Consider the following 18,571-nt stretch of genomic DNA (forward strand, 5'->3'; position numbering starts at 1 on the left):
GGCCTAGGGCATGATGATAGTACGTTTGGCAAGTGCGGACAAAAAAGAAGAATCCATTTAATCTCTAGAGATTAAATGGATTCGTTTTTTTGACTCTGTGCGCATGGGCCTCAATGAATCCGAAAGCTGTTTTGCACAGATGGCCACTTTATAATTCCAGTGTGCGTCTTAAGCACCTTATGGTAGCTTCACGCCAATTTTGTGACACTGTTTCCTTAACATGGACCTTTTGTTACTACGTTTGCTTAATCACAGTACTTGTCCTCTGACATGTTACACCAATAATATGGACATATGAATGTGTTGAGATAGTGTGCCCTAGACCACCTTGTAAGGTAGGTCCGCACTTGCCAAACGTACTATCATCATGCCCTAGGCCTTCAGATGTGTTAACCTTGTTTTGAAAAAGCAGCCTTTTTTAACCGATATAAGATTTTTTCACTATATACTACAATGCAAAAACTTGTTTCTGCCGTTGTATTTTCATGCTTTTCCATACATGTTGAATGTAGTTTGTGAATATATCGAATATATAACGTGTCCTATGAAATATGCGCCTTGACTACCCTGTGCTTGGCATGTCCGCGCTTTACCTGGTTAAACCCCTTTGTTAAAAAAACCCCGATTTCCTTTTTTCCACTCTGGTGGATAGCATCTTACCAATTTTAATAACAACACGTGCTTGATTTACAGCTCAGTCTGTCTTCCTAAAATCATGTTTCATGACCGCGTTCTGTGCAATAATAGTAACGCTAGTCTCGCTCCTGGCGGCTCTACCAAATCCTGACTGTGTCTTATGTCACCATGGTAACGCTAGTCTCGTCTCAGGCGAGTTTAGAAAAGACCTCGGGTTACCAAGGCAGCACTTCCTGATTGCTCTCTGACTGGGGAAGACGCTGGCTCGCGCGCTCCCGAACTAATTTCGCTTCGGGTAAGTGAATTTCGGGCAGCGTTTGTTTAGACGCCTGTCACTAATCCTTCCCCCTTTTTTGATTTAGCCGCTAGCTAACGCTAACACTAACTCGGCTCCCATTATTCTACAGAATAACTGATGGGATATACTGACGCGTTTTTGTACCTCATTACGGACAACTAATCCCGCCGCAATGATGGAGATTAAAACACCTATTTGAATGGGCGAATACTACAATACTACGGCAGAGGTAGGATATCTGGCTAAATGGTTTTTTATGTATTTACATTTTTGGCGAACATACCGAGTGATTGGCGCCTTTACCTTTTGGTTTTTAGACACAGCTACTTCCACTAATTTACATGGAAAGTGCGAGTAACTGATGGGATATACTGATGCGTTTTTGTACCTCATTACGGACAATTAATCCCGCCACAACTATTTGAATGGCCGAATACCATATATTACTACGGCTGAGGTAGGACATCTGGCTAACTGAATATCTAATGTATTAACTTTTTTGGCGGACATACCGAGTGATTGGCGCCTTTTACCCTTTACCTTTTGGTTCTTAGATACAGCCATTTCCACTAATTTACACGGCAAGTGCCAGGACTCCGTTTTTTCTGAGGCCGTTTTTCAGTTTCATCAGGTAACTTTGTGCAGGCCTTGTCATCAATAATACCTCCTTGTTAGTCACCCCTTGTACTGTTTCCAATCCTTCTTCAATGTTTCCTTTGAGTAAAGTTTTGGGACTCTCTCTGAGAGACCTTTTTAAATTTTTGTCTCATTGTTTTGTCTTTAGGAACAGCCCCACACTCTCCCCCCCTCTTCCCTCACGTCCTGACGAAGACCCGCGTAAGGATCTACCGTCCTACATCCTATGGGTCGAAACGTAGACTTTCTCTACTTACTCGAACTCCTACAGAACAGTTTTATGTATATAGCTGAATAGGAGATTTGCTTTTGAAATTCATTCTGATGTGTGTACACTGTATTTGACCCCACGTATGGGGATCTATTTAATTAATTTTTTCTGTGATCTTAAAATGCGGACAGATATAATTGAAGATTTCTTTGACATGTGATGTTTGAACTATCAAGAAATGTTATTTTCTTCCCTGCACCTTCCCCTCTCCCCTGTGGGCTTATTGAATTTTTGTGTATTGTGTAAATATTCATGTTCTGATTAATGATCTAATGAATGTTTAGGACTGGTGCGGTGAAAATAAAAACACCCTGCACCTTGATTCGATCTTTTTGAATTAATCTATTCTAAATGTTGTGAATTTAGTAATTTGTTGTGTTCTTAACCATCCTGAAGGCAGAGTGCTTGGAATTATGTGAGATGGTGCTCTGGCATGAGCTGAGCCCGTCTGCAGCTTGCGGAACCAAGTCCTAATAGCTGTTCCATGATAACGCTATACCATATACTCTTAAGTGCATTATCAACCTCGCGGTTAAATGCTAACTCTGGTATAACATTATCAAAACATGTCAAGTAAGGTGTCATACGAATTGGAATACTACCCCCTCGCCAATTCTGGTGACGGGGGTAGCATTCCACCCTTCTAGAGGGACACGACATGTATGTAACGGAGAACCCCGGTTAAAGTTAACTCGAGCCTTGGCTTCACAAAATGGATGCTGCCACCACAGACACAAGTCTGACCTCCTGCTGCTGGGAGTCCTTCCAGCGAGGGAGGCTTGGACAAAGGGTTTCCTGCCTTGGGAGGTGCTAGCACCACCCCAGACAGGATTTTGTGTATTGGGTAGGACAGGCCTGAAAGGAATGAGACATGCCTGGGGCACACAAGGTGCCCTGTGCATACACCGGCTCAAACCAGTTGCTGGGGCATCCCTGCCCCGGCGCGAAACCGGACAAAGGATAGGGGATGTAACCACCCCCCTTCCTGGTCCCACCCATAGGAGGGACCTAGTCGTAGTACAGCCCCCTTTAGCAGGATAAAGGTAGGAGCTGGTCCCATTCCAAATTAGATTATCCTGAACAACTTTCACAAGAAGAAACTCTGGACTTCGACGTTCTGCTCCACAGAAGACTGAAGAATCTCCCTTGTGGGCAAGGAGTGTCCACCCTGCAACTGCAGGCACCATCAAGCGTCCAGCGGCTTCCCTTTGTCGTCTTCCTTCCAGGATCCAGACTTCAGAGCCCGACGAGACCTGGATTCCCAGACCTCTCCGACCTCAACTCACATCTGCAGCACAGCTGAGACCCGTGGGTGCGACGAGACACGTGGGACCGGCCATCTTGGAAGAAACTGCACTTCGCTTCCAGCACGACTCCCGAGGTAAACTCGACCAAGTGCTTTGGGGATTGAGAAGCCCCAGCCCCGAGCAGCCCCTGCACCGAAGATCAGCCCTCCAGCATCCACGAGATCTGCGTGGGGCCCTTCTGCTTGTTTGCTGCTCGACGCGTTGTCTGGTCACTTGCCGGCTGGCTAGTGACCTCCTAGACGACGAACCTTGAAATCTTTGCTGCTGGTTTGGTTGCTCCAGACTGGCCCTTGCTCCCTTCCAAAAGAGGAGCACCCCGGACCCTCCTGGTCCACTCCAGACGCCGTTTCCACTCACCGCGTGGGTTGCCTTTGCCAAGGCCTGTTGACGCCGATTCCGGATCCAACACCGCCGACAGCGAGAGCCTGCGTGGGACAGCTTGTGCCTCCATCCTGGTCGTCGAAGACACCTCCTGGTCCACGTGGCTGCAGAGACAAGCGTCCACTCTTCACCTGATTGCGACAACGACATCTGGTTCCTTCCTGGTTCCACTCCAGTCACTGGCTAGTGACTTTGAACCTTGTCCCCTCTGCTTTCAGGTCTTCTACTTCACCGATCCACCCTTGGATCACACCGGACATCTTCCTCCTGGTCGCCTGCAGCATCTTTTTCTTTCAGGCTCCATTGACTTCAACGCGAGAATCCGACGCACTTTGACACCTATGCACCCGCAGCCCGTGGGTGAGGTAACAAGAGCATTCCGGTGCTCAAGGGTAGTTTAACTGTCCTAGTGTCCCGTTCCACAGTCGTTTTAGTCCTAACTAGTCAGGATTGTCCGTACTTACCTTTTACTTGAACTGTACTGTCCATAGACGTTGTTACGCATCTCGCGTGTGAGTTCACACTCTGCACACGCGTCCCGTGGGCCTCCTATTACTTACCTAAGGTGAAGATAACCTAGTCCTAGCGAACCTCCAGCCTCTGGACAGCTCCATTCTGATTATCGACTTTCACATTCCACGTACTTAGTATATGGTTTGTCGTGCCCCTAGGGCACCATTGTAATTTGTGCAACTTGAACGTATTTTTCCTAAGAGATTGTCATGTGCTTAGCCCTCTGACCTCATAAAGAGTTCAGAGGTGTTTGTTATTAATAAATATATTGTTTATTTTCATAACAACTTGTGTGGTGTCCTTTCATCTGGTATTCAAGGGGTTATATTGTGGTAAAACAGCTGGCTTCACATGCCAAAAGAGTTTAGCCTAAGACTGCTTTGTCCATGCTACCATTAGGATAGCTGGTCTATAAGGTTGACTTACAACCAATCACCATAAGGGTTGTTTGGACTGATACAAGGTGATCACTAGAACTAGTGAGCATCATATAGCAGGCCAACTTCTCACACCGGGCACGAGCGTCGACTTCACCTCGTGGGCGCACACGCCCAGGCCGGCACCGTGCCCGTCCCCTGCCTCAGATTCCCCGCAAAAACACACACACGCAGGCACGCACACAGACACACACACGCAGGCAGGCATACACACACACAGGCAGGCACGTGTGCTCACACACACACACACCCCTCCCCCCTTCCCCTACCACCAGCACCACCACCACCCCTCACGGGCTCACACGCGCACACACAGATGCACACAAACACACATATCCCCCCCTTCACTCACCGTGCTCTTTTGTGGCGTCGCCTAGCTGCGCTCCTTTTCTCCAGCGCATCTCCACACGCGGGGCACTTCTCTTGATTTTCACGCTAGCGCGGGGCTCTCCCTCCATGATGGGAGCCCCGCATCAACGAGCAAAACCGGCCTCTTCCGGTCGCGTCACAGGCCCCGCCCATGTCACAGGCAAGGATGCCTGACTTCCTGGTTTCGCCCCCGCCGGCAACACTGCTTCTTCAGCAGTGGCGTAACATGGACGGGCTGCTTGTTTTAATTGAATATCCTTTTCGCTGCAACGCCAAACTTCAGGGGTCAAGGTGCTTGCGTGGCTTTAGGTCAGAGTGAGCAAATTATTTCATTATTGTACAGGTACGATTGTGTTTTAGAACTCCCAGTCCACACGTATACGGGTCTTGTGTGTCACGTGTGTCTTTCCACTGCGCTTCATTTCTTATTTTGACCATCACCACAATTTATATTACCGTCTTAAGCCACGTTGTGACCCCCCCACTATAGTTCACGGCTCTTATCACCAATAGATACTACTTCGAGGTTTAATACGTAATCAGGCCCCACTCTATCTAAGCCTGTCTGCGTGTGCGTGGATGAGGCTTTTCTGATTAAGGTCTAAGAATCCACCTTGGGCACCACACAACTCCCCCTCCCCCCTTAACGCCTTAACGCCTTTCACAGCGCAGCAGTAAATGGAACAAAAATTCCTTGGAAACCTACACGCGTCCCCGGGCGATTCAGGCTGGGTCAGTACCGCCAGCACAGCAGGGCCCAGTCCTAGACTTCTTTACGGCTGTGAACCTATAAAAGACATTCACACAGGACGAAAGTCTTCAAAGCAGCCGAACTTTGCAGTGTCGCCGTGGGTACAGGTGTCACCACTGTGGCAATCTTTCTTCAGTGAAGTGTCCGGTAAGGGGTGAGGCAGTGGGGTGGCTTTCGTTGTTTTTATAATTTATTCATAGTTTTGTTGCACTCAGTTCGTGAGTAGGAGCCTCGGTACCTGTATCTGGAATAAGGCTAAAACTACATGTGCCAGAATCAGACAGTGTACCCCGCTGTGATTTCAGCAAGAGTAGTGCTTGATTTTGGGGGCGGGGCTGGCCATTTCCAAACTGCAGGGAGGGTTACATGGGGGGTGCGGTGGCTGTGTTACTTGGTCTCCCCCCTCGAAGTATACTCACTGCAGTGCTGTAAAATACTTAGGATGTAGGCGCTGGGGAGGTGACGAGAGAACTATTTTCTGTACCCCAGAACTCCGGCAAGGGGTCCATCATGGAACCTGAACTGGGAGTAAATCTGCCTACAAAATCAAACTCCGCTAGCACACCGATTTGGCAATGACGTCAGCGCAATTACTCCCCCAACTCAGATATTTTAGATACGAGGGGGCGGGGCGAGTTTAAGGGGTCCTTTAACGGGACTAATTAGCTGTTTAACAGGCTGACCCTGCTTTTGAATGACTGCATTATGCGCTTAGTGGCTTTCCCAAACTCTGGTATGACGCGCACACCATTTACGATTGGGCACTTATCTCAATGTAAAAATATATATATATTTCAGGTGGTACAGCTGAAAGATGGTGTGGAGCAGCGGCCAGACCTGCCGACTCGGGACCCAGGGGTCCCGGTTCGAAACTCGCAACGTCCTAACAGTCTGGGCAATTCACGTAACCTTCTCGTGCCTGGATGCGCTCACCGGGGATAAGCAGAGCTGTATACAGCTTCAAATTAAACCAGTTCAGGTACACGCATTCGCTACCTAAGCCACACTATTATTGTTCAATTGCGGAACAGGACGGCTCACTTGACATGAAATTACGTGCGTGCTGGTGAATGGAACAAACATTAGAGGCACCGGCACCGCCCGTCCCCCCCCCCCCTCCCCCACTCCCCCCGCAATCCCATCACGGCAGCCCAGCCATCGAAGTCACCAAGAAGCATTAATTTAATGCAATGTATTTTCTTTACGGTGTCTGACTCGCTGCGGAGCAATGCCAGCTAATCAAGGGGTGTTAATTGGGGCCAGCCAGACAATTGGCTTCCCATTAAACACCGCCAGCACTTTCTGCAGGGAGCAGGTTTGTGGGGGTTAAAAGACAGATAAATAGCAGTTCAGGCGGGTCCTCGGAAGATGATAATTCTTAAGCTGTATTCGTGTCTGTATTGTGTCTTTCTATGTGTGTCCGAGTACTTAATTTTGAATGTATTTCTGTGTGTGATTCAGGGTGTATTTGTGTGACTGTTCGCCTGTGCGTGTGCTTTTAAGTTTGACGGTATGTGTGTGCGTGTCTGCGCGTGCGCTTGTTTTTCTTTGCTTTCACACGTTCAACTCGGGTCAGCACTGCCTCCTGCTCTCTTTAGGGGCTGTGTGCAGAATCTCTGTCTCTGCAATGTGACAGTGACCCTCGAGGGCTATATCTGTAATGCTACACATCTGAGATGCAAAGCTAAACAGCTACACTTTATTCACACCGAAGTTGTCACCTTTCTGTGAAAAATCAGCTGCGATTTGCAGCAGTAGAAGTGCCAACTGTTGGAATGTAAAAAGAAATTCTATAAAACTCAAAATATTCTTTCGTACCATAGCAATCATCTTTCTATTTGTTTTAATAATTATCTTGATATTATTTAGACAACTTTAGCAAACACTTTTAATTGATTTCTTCATACTGTTTTGGGTATAGATTTCATAAGGTATAAAATACTGGCTTAAACTGTTAGGGACATAAAAATATGAGCCAGTCAGGTGAAGGGCCATAAATGGCCAGGGTGCATTCCCACTGCTGTTCTTAAGCTTCCAAATTCTTCCTTATAGTGCGTCAGGGCGTGTCATTTTAAAGTAGTGTACATAGTACTTAATCATCAACGCTAATTTATCCTTAGTTTACAAGTGTCACTCTTCTTTTAATTGTTTTCACTGGCCTGACGAACAAAAAAGGCTCCACTGAGTTTAATGTGGTCTCTTGTTTATATTTATGTTCGGTTTTAATGGCCATCTGTCTATCTATCTATCTATCGCCCTCTATCTATCTATCTATCTATCTCCCTCACTCTATCTATCGCCCTCACTCTATCTATCGCATCACCACAGCATCACTCAGCACCACCACAGCATCACTCAGCACCACCACAGCATAACTCAGGGGCACCACAACATCACTATGCGCTACCACAGCATCACTGAACGCCACAGCATCACTCGTCGCCACCACAACATCACTCAGCGCCACCACAGCATCAATCTGTGCAACCATTCAAGAACAACTACTTCAAATATGTTCTATCAATGTTTGAAGCTTTATTACAAATGTCACAAAAAGATGTTAATATTTCACTTCTGTTCTTGGATTTTCGTCACAATAAAATACACTGAACATAATCTTCACAAAAGTTATTTACAAACGTTTAAGCTATTGCCGTTAAAAATTACAATAACTTTTATATAAGTATTATTAATTAAAAAAATTAAAAGCCATTGTTATTTGTAATATCAATACATCTAAGTCGCGTAAATACAACACATATTGCATTACAAATGCTATAGGTGTCACATTTGCTAAAGTTACAACTATTGGCATTGTAAATGACAAAGCTATTAATTTAGCTATTTTCAAAACCAACACATAAATAAATAATTTGTCATTTACAATACCAATAGCTCAAACTTTCCTAATGCGAGACCTATTGCGTTGCAAATGCTTGTTGGGAATTAGAAAGTACATCGAGTAAACCCCTGTTCCTTGTTCTTCTAAAGGAACTATCTGAATAGCATCTTTTTGTAGAAGTGATAGAACCTCCTGTTGAAGCAGAGTCAGATGGTCTGTAGACATTGGACGCTGCCTGGGAGATATGTGTGATGGGGTTGCTGTAAGTTCCAGGCAGTAGCCATGTTGGATAGTCTGTCTTACCCACTTCTCTGTTGTAATGGAGTTCCAGACAGGTAGAAACTGTGTTAATCTGCCCCCTACAGGAGTGGAATGCTGTGGGGGGAGCAGAGGGAAGTCACTGTTTTGTGGCGGAAGAGGATTGAATATGCTACTTACCAGTATGCATCTGTTCTTGGCATGTAGGGCTGCTAACATTCATATCTTTTGCATAGATCGCCGCCTAGTGTTGGGTCCGGATGATTGCACATTGTTGTCCTGGAGGAGTCTTCGAAGTATCACGAGATAGGTGGCTCCTCCCCTGGACTACAGTGCGCATGGGCATCGACTCCATCCCCAGATTGTTTTTAGCCATTGTGGCAGAGATGGAGTGAAATAGTGTAAAGGATGTCCATGCTAATGATGAATGCAAGAGAGTATCTGCAGCCGCTACGGGCACCGGGGAGGAGGGCGGGCGATATGAATGTTAGCAGCCCTACATGCCAAGAACAGATGCATACTGGTAAGTAGCATATTCAGTTCAAGGCATGTGGGCTGCTAAATTCATATCTTTTGCATAGAATATACAGCAGTCCCTCCCCTAAGGACGGTTGCCCGTGCCAGCTGCAGAAGCTTGAAAAAGTGTTTTGAGAACAGCCTGTCCTACAGCTGCTTGCTGCTTGGAATGCACATCAACACAGTAATGTTTGGTAAATGTGTGTGGTGTAGCCCATGTGGCTGCTCTACAAATGTCTTCCAAAGGAATGTTCCCTAGGAAAGCCATGGAGGCCCCCAACTTGCGTGTGGAGTGCGCCCTTGGGGGTATTGTTAAAGTACGCTTAGCCTTTTGATAACAGATTTGAATGCACTTAACAATCCACCTGGCTATTCCTGCTTTGGAAATGGGGTTGCCTTTGTGCTGCGCTGAGAAGGCAACAAAAAGTTGTTGTGTTTTCCTAAAGTGTTGCGTTCTGTCAATGTAGTTCATCAACGCCCTCCTAACGTCTAACGTATGCAGCATTCTTTCCGCTACTGTTTGTGGGTTTTGGAAGAATGCGGGTAGGTCAATAGTTTGGTTGATATGAAACTGTGACACCACTTTAGGAAGGAATTTGGGGTTAGTGCGGAGCACTACCCTGTTTGAATGTATTTGGATGAATGGCTCTTGGATTGTGAGCGCTTGCAGCTCACTAACACGTCTGAGCGATGTAATAGCAATAAGAAAAGCCACCTTCCATGTTAGAAATTGAATTTCACAGGAGTGCAGTGGCTCGAAAGGTGGACCCATCAGCCTAGTGAGGACCACATTGAGGTTCCACACTGGAGCTGGTGGTGTTCTTGGAGGAATGACTCGTTTGAGTCCCTCTAGGAAGGCTTTAATGGCAGGCACCCTGAAAACAGAGAGATGCTGCCTATTCTGGAGATAAGCCGCTATGGCGGATAAGTGTATCCGAATGGAAGCGTACGCTAGATTGCATTTGTAGAGATGTAACAAATAGCAGATGATGTTAGGAATTGATGCATCTAGCGGGTTGATGTTGTGGTTTGTGCAGTACATGACAAACCGCTTCCATTTTGCTGCATAGCAAGCTCTGGTAGTGGGCTTCCTTGCCTCCCGTATGATATCCATGCATTCAGGAGGCAGGTTGAGGTAGCCAAACTCTAGGACCTCAGGAGCCAGATCGCCAGGTTGAGCTGTTGCGGATCTGGATGCTGAATGTCTCCATGGTTCTGCGTTAAGAGCATGGGTGTGAGGCGCAACCTTTGATGCGGTACCACGGAAAGTTCTAGAAACGTGGTGTACCATGGTTGGCGTGCAAATGTTGGAGCAACCAGGATGAGAGTCATTGAGTGATGCTTTAGCTTTCTTGCCACCAGCGGAATGAGAGGCGCTGGGGGAAAAGCGTACGCAAATTTGCCTGACCGTTCGTCCATATTGCATTGCCCTGCGATTGTGGGTGAGGGAACCTGGCGGCAAAGCTTTGGCATTTTGCGTTTTCCCTTGTGGCAAACAGGTCTATCTCTGGATGACCCCATTGCTGGAAGTACGGGCGGAGTACCGATGGATGTAACTCCCACTCGTGCTTTTGATGGCTGTACCTGCTGAGCAGATCCGCCATCTGATTGTCCTTGCCCGGGAGGTGTTCCGCCATGAGGAAGATGTTCCTCTGAATGGCCCACTTCCACATGCTCTGAGCCAGATGAGACAGCTGTGGAGAGTGCGTACCTCCTTGCTTCTGGATGTAGTACATGGCTGTCATGTTGTCCGTCCGGATCAACACGACCTTGTTGCACAGATGTACTTTGAAGGACTTTAGCGCCATGAAGATTGCCATCAATTCCAGGTAGTTGATGTGCCACTTCTGTTGCTGGGCGGACCACAGTCCCTGCACAGTGTAGTGGAGCACATGGGCTCCCCACCCTTGGAGAGATGCGTCCGTCGTTAGGATAATTTGTGGCACCGGCTCTTGGAACGGTCGTCCCTTGCAAAGGTTTTGTGGATTCCACCAATGCAGAGAGTTGTATGCCCGACCGGTCACCAACACTAGGTCTGTCAGTTGCCCTTGAGCCTGTGTCCACTGATTTGCCCAGCATTCCTGGAGCGGACGCATGTGCAACCTCGCATGCGGGACTATGAAGATGCAGGAGGCCATCATGCCTATCAACTGCATGAACACTCTCGCTGTTAGGGAGTGTTGCGGTCTGAACCTCTGGATCAGTGATTGAATTGAATTTATCCTGACGGGGTTTGGCTGAGCCATAGCAGTCAGGGTGTTTATTGTCGCGCCCAAGTACTCCCGCACATGGGCTGGTTGAAGGTGCGACTTTGGGTAGTTTAGTGAGAACCCCAGACTGTGAAGGAGGTGAATAGTGTGGGACATGTCCGTGGCGCACTGTTGTTCCGACTTTGCTTGAACAAGCCAGTCGTCTAGGTGCGGGTAGACATGTATGTTCTGCCGTCTGAGGTGCGCCGCAACTGTCGCCAGACACTTCGTAAACACTCTGGGGGCAGTAGGACTTTGAACTGATAGTGCATGTTGTGAATGGTGAACCTGAGGTACTTTCTGTGGGATGGGTGGAGTGGGATGTGGAAATAAGCATCCTTGAGGTCCAAGGTTGCTAGGAAGTCCCCTTGGTTTAGCAGTGGAAGAATTTGCTGCAGTGTTAGCATGTGAAAGTGTTCCGACAGTATATACATGTTGAGAGGGCGTAGATCCAGAATGGGTCTGAGGGATCCGTCCTTTTTTGGGATGAGGAAGTACAGGGAATAGACTCCTGTTCCTTCCTCCTCCACTGGCACGAGCTCGATTGCGCCTTTTTGCAGCATCACCACAACTTCCTGCTGCAACAAGTGCAAGTGCTCTGCTGACATAGGACGGTGTCTTGGGGGAATGTTGGGAGGAGTGGATGTTAACTCCAAACAATAACCGTACTGGATAAGTTTTCTCACCCACCTGTCTGTGGTGATGGACGACCAGACTGGCAGGAATTGCTGGAGTCTCCCCCCGACAGGTGTTGGATGGTCGGGGGGCAGTGACAGAGAGTCACTGTTTGTTTGCGGCAGAGGAACGGGAGTTGTTGTTCCCTCTGCCCCTGCCTTTGGTACTGTTACCTCGGTAACCCCCTCTACCCTGCTTGGGGTAAGAGGATTGTGCACCACTTTTAGCGAATTGTGTTTGTTGACCCAACTGTCCTCTGGTAACACCACGTGCTCCTGAGCGACGAAAAGTGCTTCCCCGGAATTGTTGAGACTGAAGCGCCCCCATATACTTAGCAGTCTCATTGTCTTTTTTAATTTTCTCTAGTGTGGTGTCAACATCTGGACCAAACAGTCTGTCTGGATTGACGGGCTGGTTGAGTATTGTAGTTTGGATATCGGGTTTAAATCCAGATATGCGAAGCCAAGCTTGTCGCCTTAACATGACGCTAGTGTTAATCCCCCTAGCCGCTGTATCAGCCACATCAAGTGCACACTTTATTGCTGCGTTTGAGATGAGCTTTCCTTCTTGTATGAGCATCTCGGCCCCTTCTTTAAACTGATCAGGGAGGTGTTGAAGGAGCTGTTCTAGGGTGTCGTAATGCGCCCTATCATATCGTGCCAATAGCGCCTGTGTGTTTCCTATACGCCAGATATTGGCAGCCTGCGCAGCCACCCTTTTGCCGGATGCCTCAAGCACTTTCGACTCCTTGTCTGGGGGAGGAGCTTCACCCGTTGTTTGGGAGTTCGCCCTCTTGCGGGCATTGGCGACCACCAACGAATCCAGAGGCAACTGTCCCCGAATATATGCAGGGTCTCCAGGTGCTGGTCTGTACTTCTTCTCGATACGTGGGTTCACCACTCTCGCCCTGGTAGGTTCCTTAAAGATCTCTGGGGCATGTTTTAGGACACCTTTGAGCATAGGAAGGATTTTAAATGTCCTGTCTGAGACAGAGAAAGTGTCAAACAAAAAGTCCTCCTCTACCGGGTCAGCATGCATGTCCACATCATGATTTGCTGCAGCCCGTTCTAATAAAGCATTAAACGCTGCTGAATCCTCTGTAGGTGATGTACGTGCCCCAAACCCCTGTGGATCATGTACCACCTGATGTCCACTTTGATCCCCAGTATCGCCATATGAGTCCAGTTGAACATCAGGGTCATTGTCAACTGGGAAATTATACTGGTCATCTTGGTCCTCGTCCTCTCCACCTGATTGGTCGGGGGAAGGTGATGGACTCCTTCTTGGTGGTGGCAAAACTGGTTCAACAAGGGCTGGAGTGTCCTGTGCCGGCCTTTTCTTTTTCAGTGGAATGACATATGATTCCAGTGGATGGGAAGTGATTTTCCTTTTATAGAGAGTCAATTTCCCAGTTTGGGCATCGATATAATGCTCTGAGTGGTCTTCAGAGGCGTGTCGTCGATCCAAGGCTTCGTGCGTGGAAGTGTCCGACGTCACAGCGATCCTCGGCACCGATCTGGGTGCAAACGCCTTCGGTGCCCCTTAGGGGGCAGAGAGTAGAGAAGCTTGCCCGAGGTCTTCTGCGGTGTGTTCACCGATTTCGGAGCCGACGGCGTGGGAGCCAATGGCAAGGCCTTGTCCCGAATACGTTTCAGTGAGTCGGTGACCTGCTTAGTGAAGGAAGCAGAGGGCGTCGAAGGTGGCGTCCGATGTTCGGTAGAGTCGGAGGCTCTTGGTGCCGACGAGTTGTCCGTTGACGAATCATCGATACTAACGGCTCGCGGGCAAGTTGCAGTCTTTGGCGCCGACGCCGTTGCTGCCGATCCGGTATCTTTGTGCCGATGCGTAGCGGCCCCTGCCTTCGGGTCGTGGCTTTTAGTCGATTTTGACTCAACTGTGCGCTTACTGGTAGGCGCCGCAGTGGCGGCTGAAGGCGTTTCAGCAGACTTCGAGGTCCGCGCCGGAGCAACCGTGCTCGCCACTTGATGGACATCCTTTTTAGAGGATGAGTCCTTGAGCACCTTTTGCGGCGCTGTTGATTCGACAGCCTTCTTCGACTTCTGTGTGCCGGAGGTCGACGGAGTCGATGAGGGAGCAGGCTTCGCTATTTTCTGTTGGACGTCGGCCATTTTAGATTGTGTCGATTCCGATGGTTTCGATTTGGATGGGACGTCGGCCATCTTCGGTGCAGTCGAATCCGAAGGTTTCGGTTTCGATACATGTAATGGCGGCTCCGCGTGAGCGTCCGTGGCCGGGCCAGAAGGCGGGGCCGAGGATAGCGGTGCTGGGTCGTGGGTAAGGCCGAGCGGCGATCCCGTGACCTGAGCCTGAGCCATGTAGACTTCGGGGCATAGCTCTTCTTCCGAGCTATCTTCCGCGGCCCCATAAACCTCGTCGTCGTCTCCTACCTCCTCGACGTATTCCAGGTCCAGTTCTCCGACCTGTTCTTTGGGCTCTGCCTCGACCTCCGTCGATGGTGGAGAAATCTGAAGATGGCGGCTACCGCTTTCTTCAGCGGGGTCGTCGAATATGTCGTCGGGTGCCGGGGCCGCTCGCTGGGCCTCGAGGCGCGCCACGCGCCGATGCTTGAGCGTCTTCTTTGACCTGAATTTCGAACAGGCCATACAGTTTTCCTCGTTGTGGTCCGGCGAGAGGCATTTATTACAGACCGGATGCACGTCGATATGCGGATATTTGGATCCACAGACGGGGCAGAACTTGAACGGGCTCCGCTCCATGTTAAGTTCGTCGGGGTCTTGCTACGACGAGAGGGCCTCGATGTCCGAAGAGTTACTCGACTCCGCAGAATTCCGGCTCAGAGAGTCGGAGGATGCTCGAGACCGTACGCAAACAATACCGACGCAGGTAACGAAGGCCTTTTGGCCTTAAGAACAAAGTTTTCGGTTCCGACAGAGAGAAGTCGAAAACCACATCCGAACCCAATGGCGGAAAAAAACAATCTGGGGATGGAGTCGATGCCCATGCGCACTGTAGTCCAGGGGAGGAGCCACCTATCTCGTGATACTTCGAAGACTCCTCCAGGACAACAATGTGCAATCATCCGGACCCAACACTAGGCGGCGATCTATGCAAAAGATATGAATTTAGCAGCCCACATGCCTCGAACCGGTTGTTATTGTTACTGCGACCTCTTCCTTTGTTATTATTGCCTCTGTATCCTCCTCTAAAGTATCCCTTATTGGAGGATGTTTGGGATTTGAAAGATGTTGTAGTGTCTGCTCCAGTTTGTTTGGAGCCTCCTCTGTACGAGGAGCGACGAAAGGAGCTTCTAGCTGGTGTGGACTGTAAAGCCCCCATAGACTTTGCGGTGTCCGTATCTTACTTCATGTTTTCCAACGTAGTGTCTACTTCTGGGCCAAATAATTGGTTCTGATTAAATGGTTGGTTTAAAATGGTGGTTTGCACTTCTTGTTTAAACCCTGAAATGCGTAACCATGCATGTCTCCTGAGTATGACACTGGTGTTTACAGCTCTAGATGCTGTGACTGCGACATCTAGCGCGCATTTTATTGAGGCATTGGATATTAACTTGCCTTCCTGTATAAGGTCATTTGCTTGATCTTTGTACTGATCTGGTAGGTGCTCAAGTAGTTTTTCTAATTGGTCATAATGAGCCCTATCGTAACGGGAGAGGAGGGCTTGTGTATTTGCTATAGGCCAAATGTTTGTAGCTTGTGCAGCTATTCTCTTACCTGACGCGTCAATTACTTTTGATTCTTTGTCAGGTGCGGGTGCTTCGCCAGAAGTTTGAGAGTTTGCCCTCTTCCTAGCATTGGCCACAACTGATGAGTCTAGTGGCAGATGTCCTTTAATGTAGACGGAATCTGTGGGTGCTGGTCTATATTTCTCCTCGATTCCAGGGTTTAATGTTCTAGAACGTACAGGGTCTTTAAATACCTCTGGAGCGTGTTTTATAACCCCCTTGATCACGGGAAGAATTTGAGCAGACCGCTGAGACTGCTCAAAGGTATCTAGGAGAACATCGTCTCTTATGCTTTCGGAATGCATAGAGACTCCATGGTAAACAGCAGCTCTGTTTAACAGCTGACCAAAACCAATGGTATCTTCTGGAGGGGAAGGCTTTGATGGGTATTACTGAGGTTCGGGGATGTCAGGCACATTTTGTGGGTTTGTAAAATCCCATGTAGGTAACTTTTTTGGGTTTGAAAAATCCCATACACCCGCATCTACCTGGTATGAATCAGTGTCTTGCATGTCCTCCCCTCCTCCCAGATTGTATTCATCATCATTCTGCTGTGGGGAATGTGATGATAATGGAGAATGTACAGGAGAGATTTGAGGTGATATGTGAGGAGGATCAGGAGAAGAAGGAAAGAAAGGTGTAGGAGAGGAAGGGTGCATAGGAGATGTTGCGCACACACAGTCCTTCTTTGGCAGGGACCACAGGTGTGGGTGGTGCATCTGCTGGTCTCTTCTTGTGAGGTGTAGCACCTACATGACCTGTTTTTGGGTCTATGTAGATCTTCTTTTGTCGAGGATCTGCTCGAAAAAGTTCTTCCTGCTCTACAACCTTCTTGGGCGTCGATTTTTTCGGTTCCAGAGGAGGTTGCCGTGTGTCTTTAGCCTTAGGAATTGTTATAACGACCTGTGGCATATTGTTTGGTGCCAAAGGTGTTGTTTTTGGCTTTGTAGGCATGTTCGAGGATTTGGACACCTCGGAATCAGGCTTTGAGTTCTTTGGCGTCAAAGGTGTAGAAGTAGACTGCTTCGGAGCCGGTGCTTCTTTCGGTTTCGGTACCGGTACGTCTTTATGTTTCGGTGCCGGTACTGGTTTAGGCTTCGATGCCGACGGGTCTTTTGGCTTCGGTGCCGAAGGGTCTTTTGGCTTCGGCGCCGAGGCGTCTTTATTTTTTGGTGCCCATGGTAGAGGCTTGCTCGGTGTTGAGGCACTAGAAGGCTTAGTTGGTTTCTTCAGAGCCGGGCTGGAAAGCGGGGCTTTCGCAGCAGGTATTTGGTCTCGACTGGGCCCTTTGGGCGGAGTGCTGACCTTTGCCTTCGGTTTGGGCAGAATATGTGGTGCAGGGGCAGGAGTACTCACGCGCTGACCCGATGGAATGGAGTCATCTGAGTCGTCAGCCTCTGATACGATCTGGAGATCAGGTGAGTCTTCTTCGGGAACGAGGGGAACCTCTTCGTCGAAGATGTCTTCCGGTACTGGGGCTGATCTCATTTCGTGTCGACGTGCTCTCCGATCCCGGATGGTTTTCTTCGATCGGAAGGATGCGCAAGCTGTGCAGGTCGACTCGTCGTGTTCCGGCGATAGGCAGAGGTTGCAGACCTCGTGGTGGTCGCTATGTGAAACTTTGCTTGACATACCCGGCATCTCTTGAACGGAGTTCTTTCCATGTGGTGTAGGCCGCACGGCGTCGATAGGCCCACTTCGATGACCAGAATGGAAACGATGGCGTCGAAAAGTATTGTAGTCCATTCCATGTCGAAGGTAGTTATTGGAAGTTTGTGTAAGTTCTGCACTTCGAAGTTGCTGAAAAGTCTTTTTCTGGCCGGAGTGGAGAAACTTTCATCCGAACCCAGTGACGGAAAAAAACAATCTAAGGATGGAGCCGATGCCCATGCGCAGTATTGTCCAAGGGAGGAGTCACCTATCTCGTGACTACAAAGACTTCTTCCAAGAAGACAACAACCTGCAATTATCCGAGCCCAACACCAGGTGGCGATCTAATGCATAGTGTACAATCTGCAGCTCATATGCCTCGAACAAACAGTCTAACATGGATTCGGTGAACATGCACTTTGGCCACTAACGTAGGAGCTGCACTGCATCCCATGACTTCGAAGAAAAACAGCCTGAAAACATCCAAGCCAAACACTAGATGCCAGGAGTACACATAGCATGTGTATCAACAGCCACACACGCTGCGAACAGACATTTATAGTTTGAAGTAACTATTACTGTAATAGTTGGTTAAAAGGTTATGATATTCATTTGTAAATTTCCCATTTGCTTGCTTCTTTTGATCAACAGCATGTTACACACATCAAAGTTTAGACATTCCACTTGTAAATCTAGGTGCAACAGTTCCTTTTTCAGTGATATTAATTGACCAGGACAAGAATAGGAATAATGTGCTGGACAGTGTTCCAGAGATTATAAACAATAAAATTCACACAACAAATAATGCAAACTTGGATTTACTCTACTATGCTACAAACTCCTATTAAACTTACCCAAAATCTCGGGGTTTCTGATGACAGACCCAATCTGTCTGAGAGCTTGCTGTCCAGCCTTCTGCACTTTAACATGGGAGTCTGTCAATACTTCAGTGAGCTTTGGCACAATATTTGGCAAGCAAGAGGAAAGTTGCTTTGGTGCACAGTAAGCCATAGCACCCAATAATTCCACCGATCCTATGCAAGAATCACAATTACATT

The 18,571-nt window shown here is 48.3% G+C and overlaps 1 protein-coding gene across 2 annotated transcripts in view; it reads right to left on the minus strand.

The window, feature by feature from the left end:
• GCN1 (GCN1 activator of EIF2AK4) overlaps positions 1–18,571 on the minus strand; it is a 728,660-nt gene that overhangs the window by 310,503 nt on the left and 399,586 nt on the right. For both annotated transcript variants that reach the window (XM_078667658.1, XM_078667659.1), the window contains exon 37: positions 18,368–18,547. In XM_078667658.1, the coding sequence (XP_078523784.1) occupies positions 18,368–18,547 (180 nt within the window). The remainder of the gene's footprint in view (positions 1–18,367; positions 18,548–18,571) is intronic.

The sequence above is a fragment of the Lissotriton helveticus genome, chromosome 11, assembly GCF_964261635.1.
Source record: "Lissotriton helveticus chromosome 11, aLisHel1.1, whole genome shotgun sequence".
NCBI classification, from domain to species: domain Eukaryota; kingdom Metazoa; phylum Chordata; class Amphibia; order Caudata; family Salamandridae; genus Lissotriton; species Lissotriton helveticus.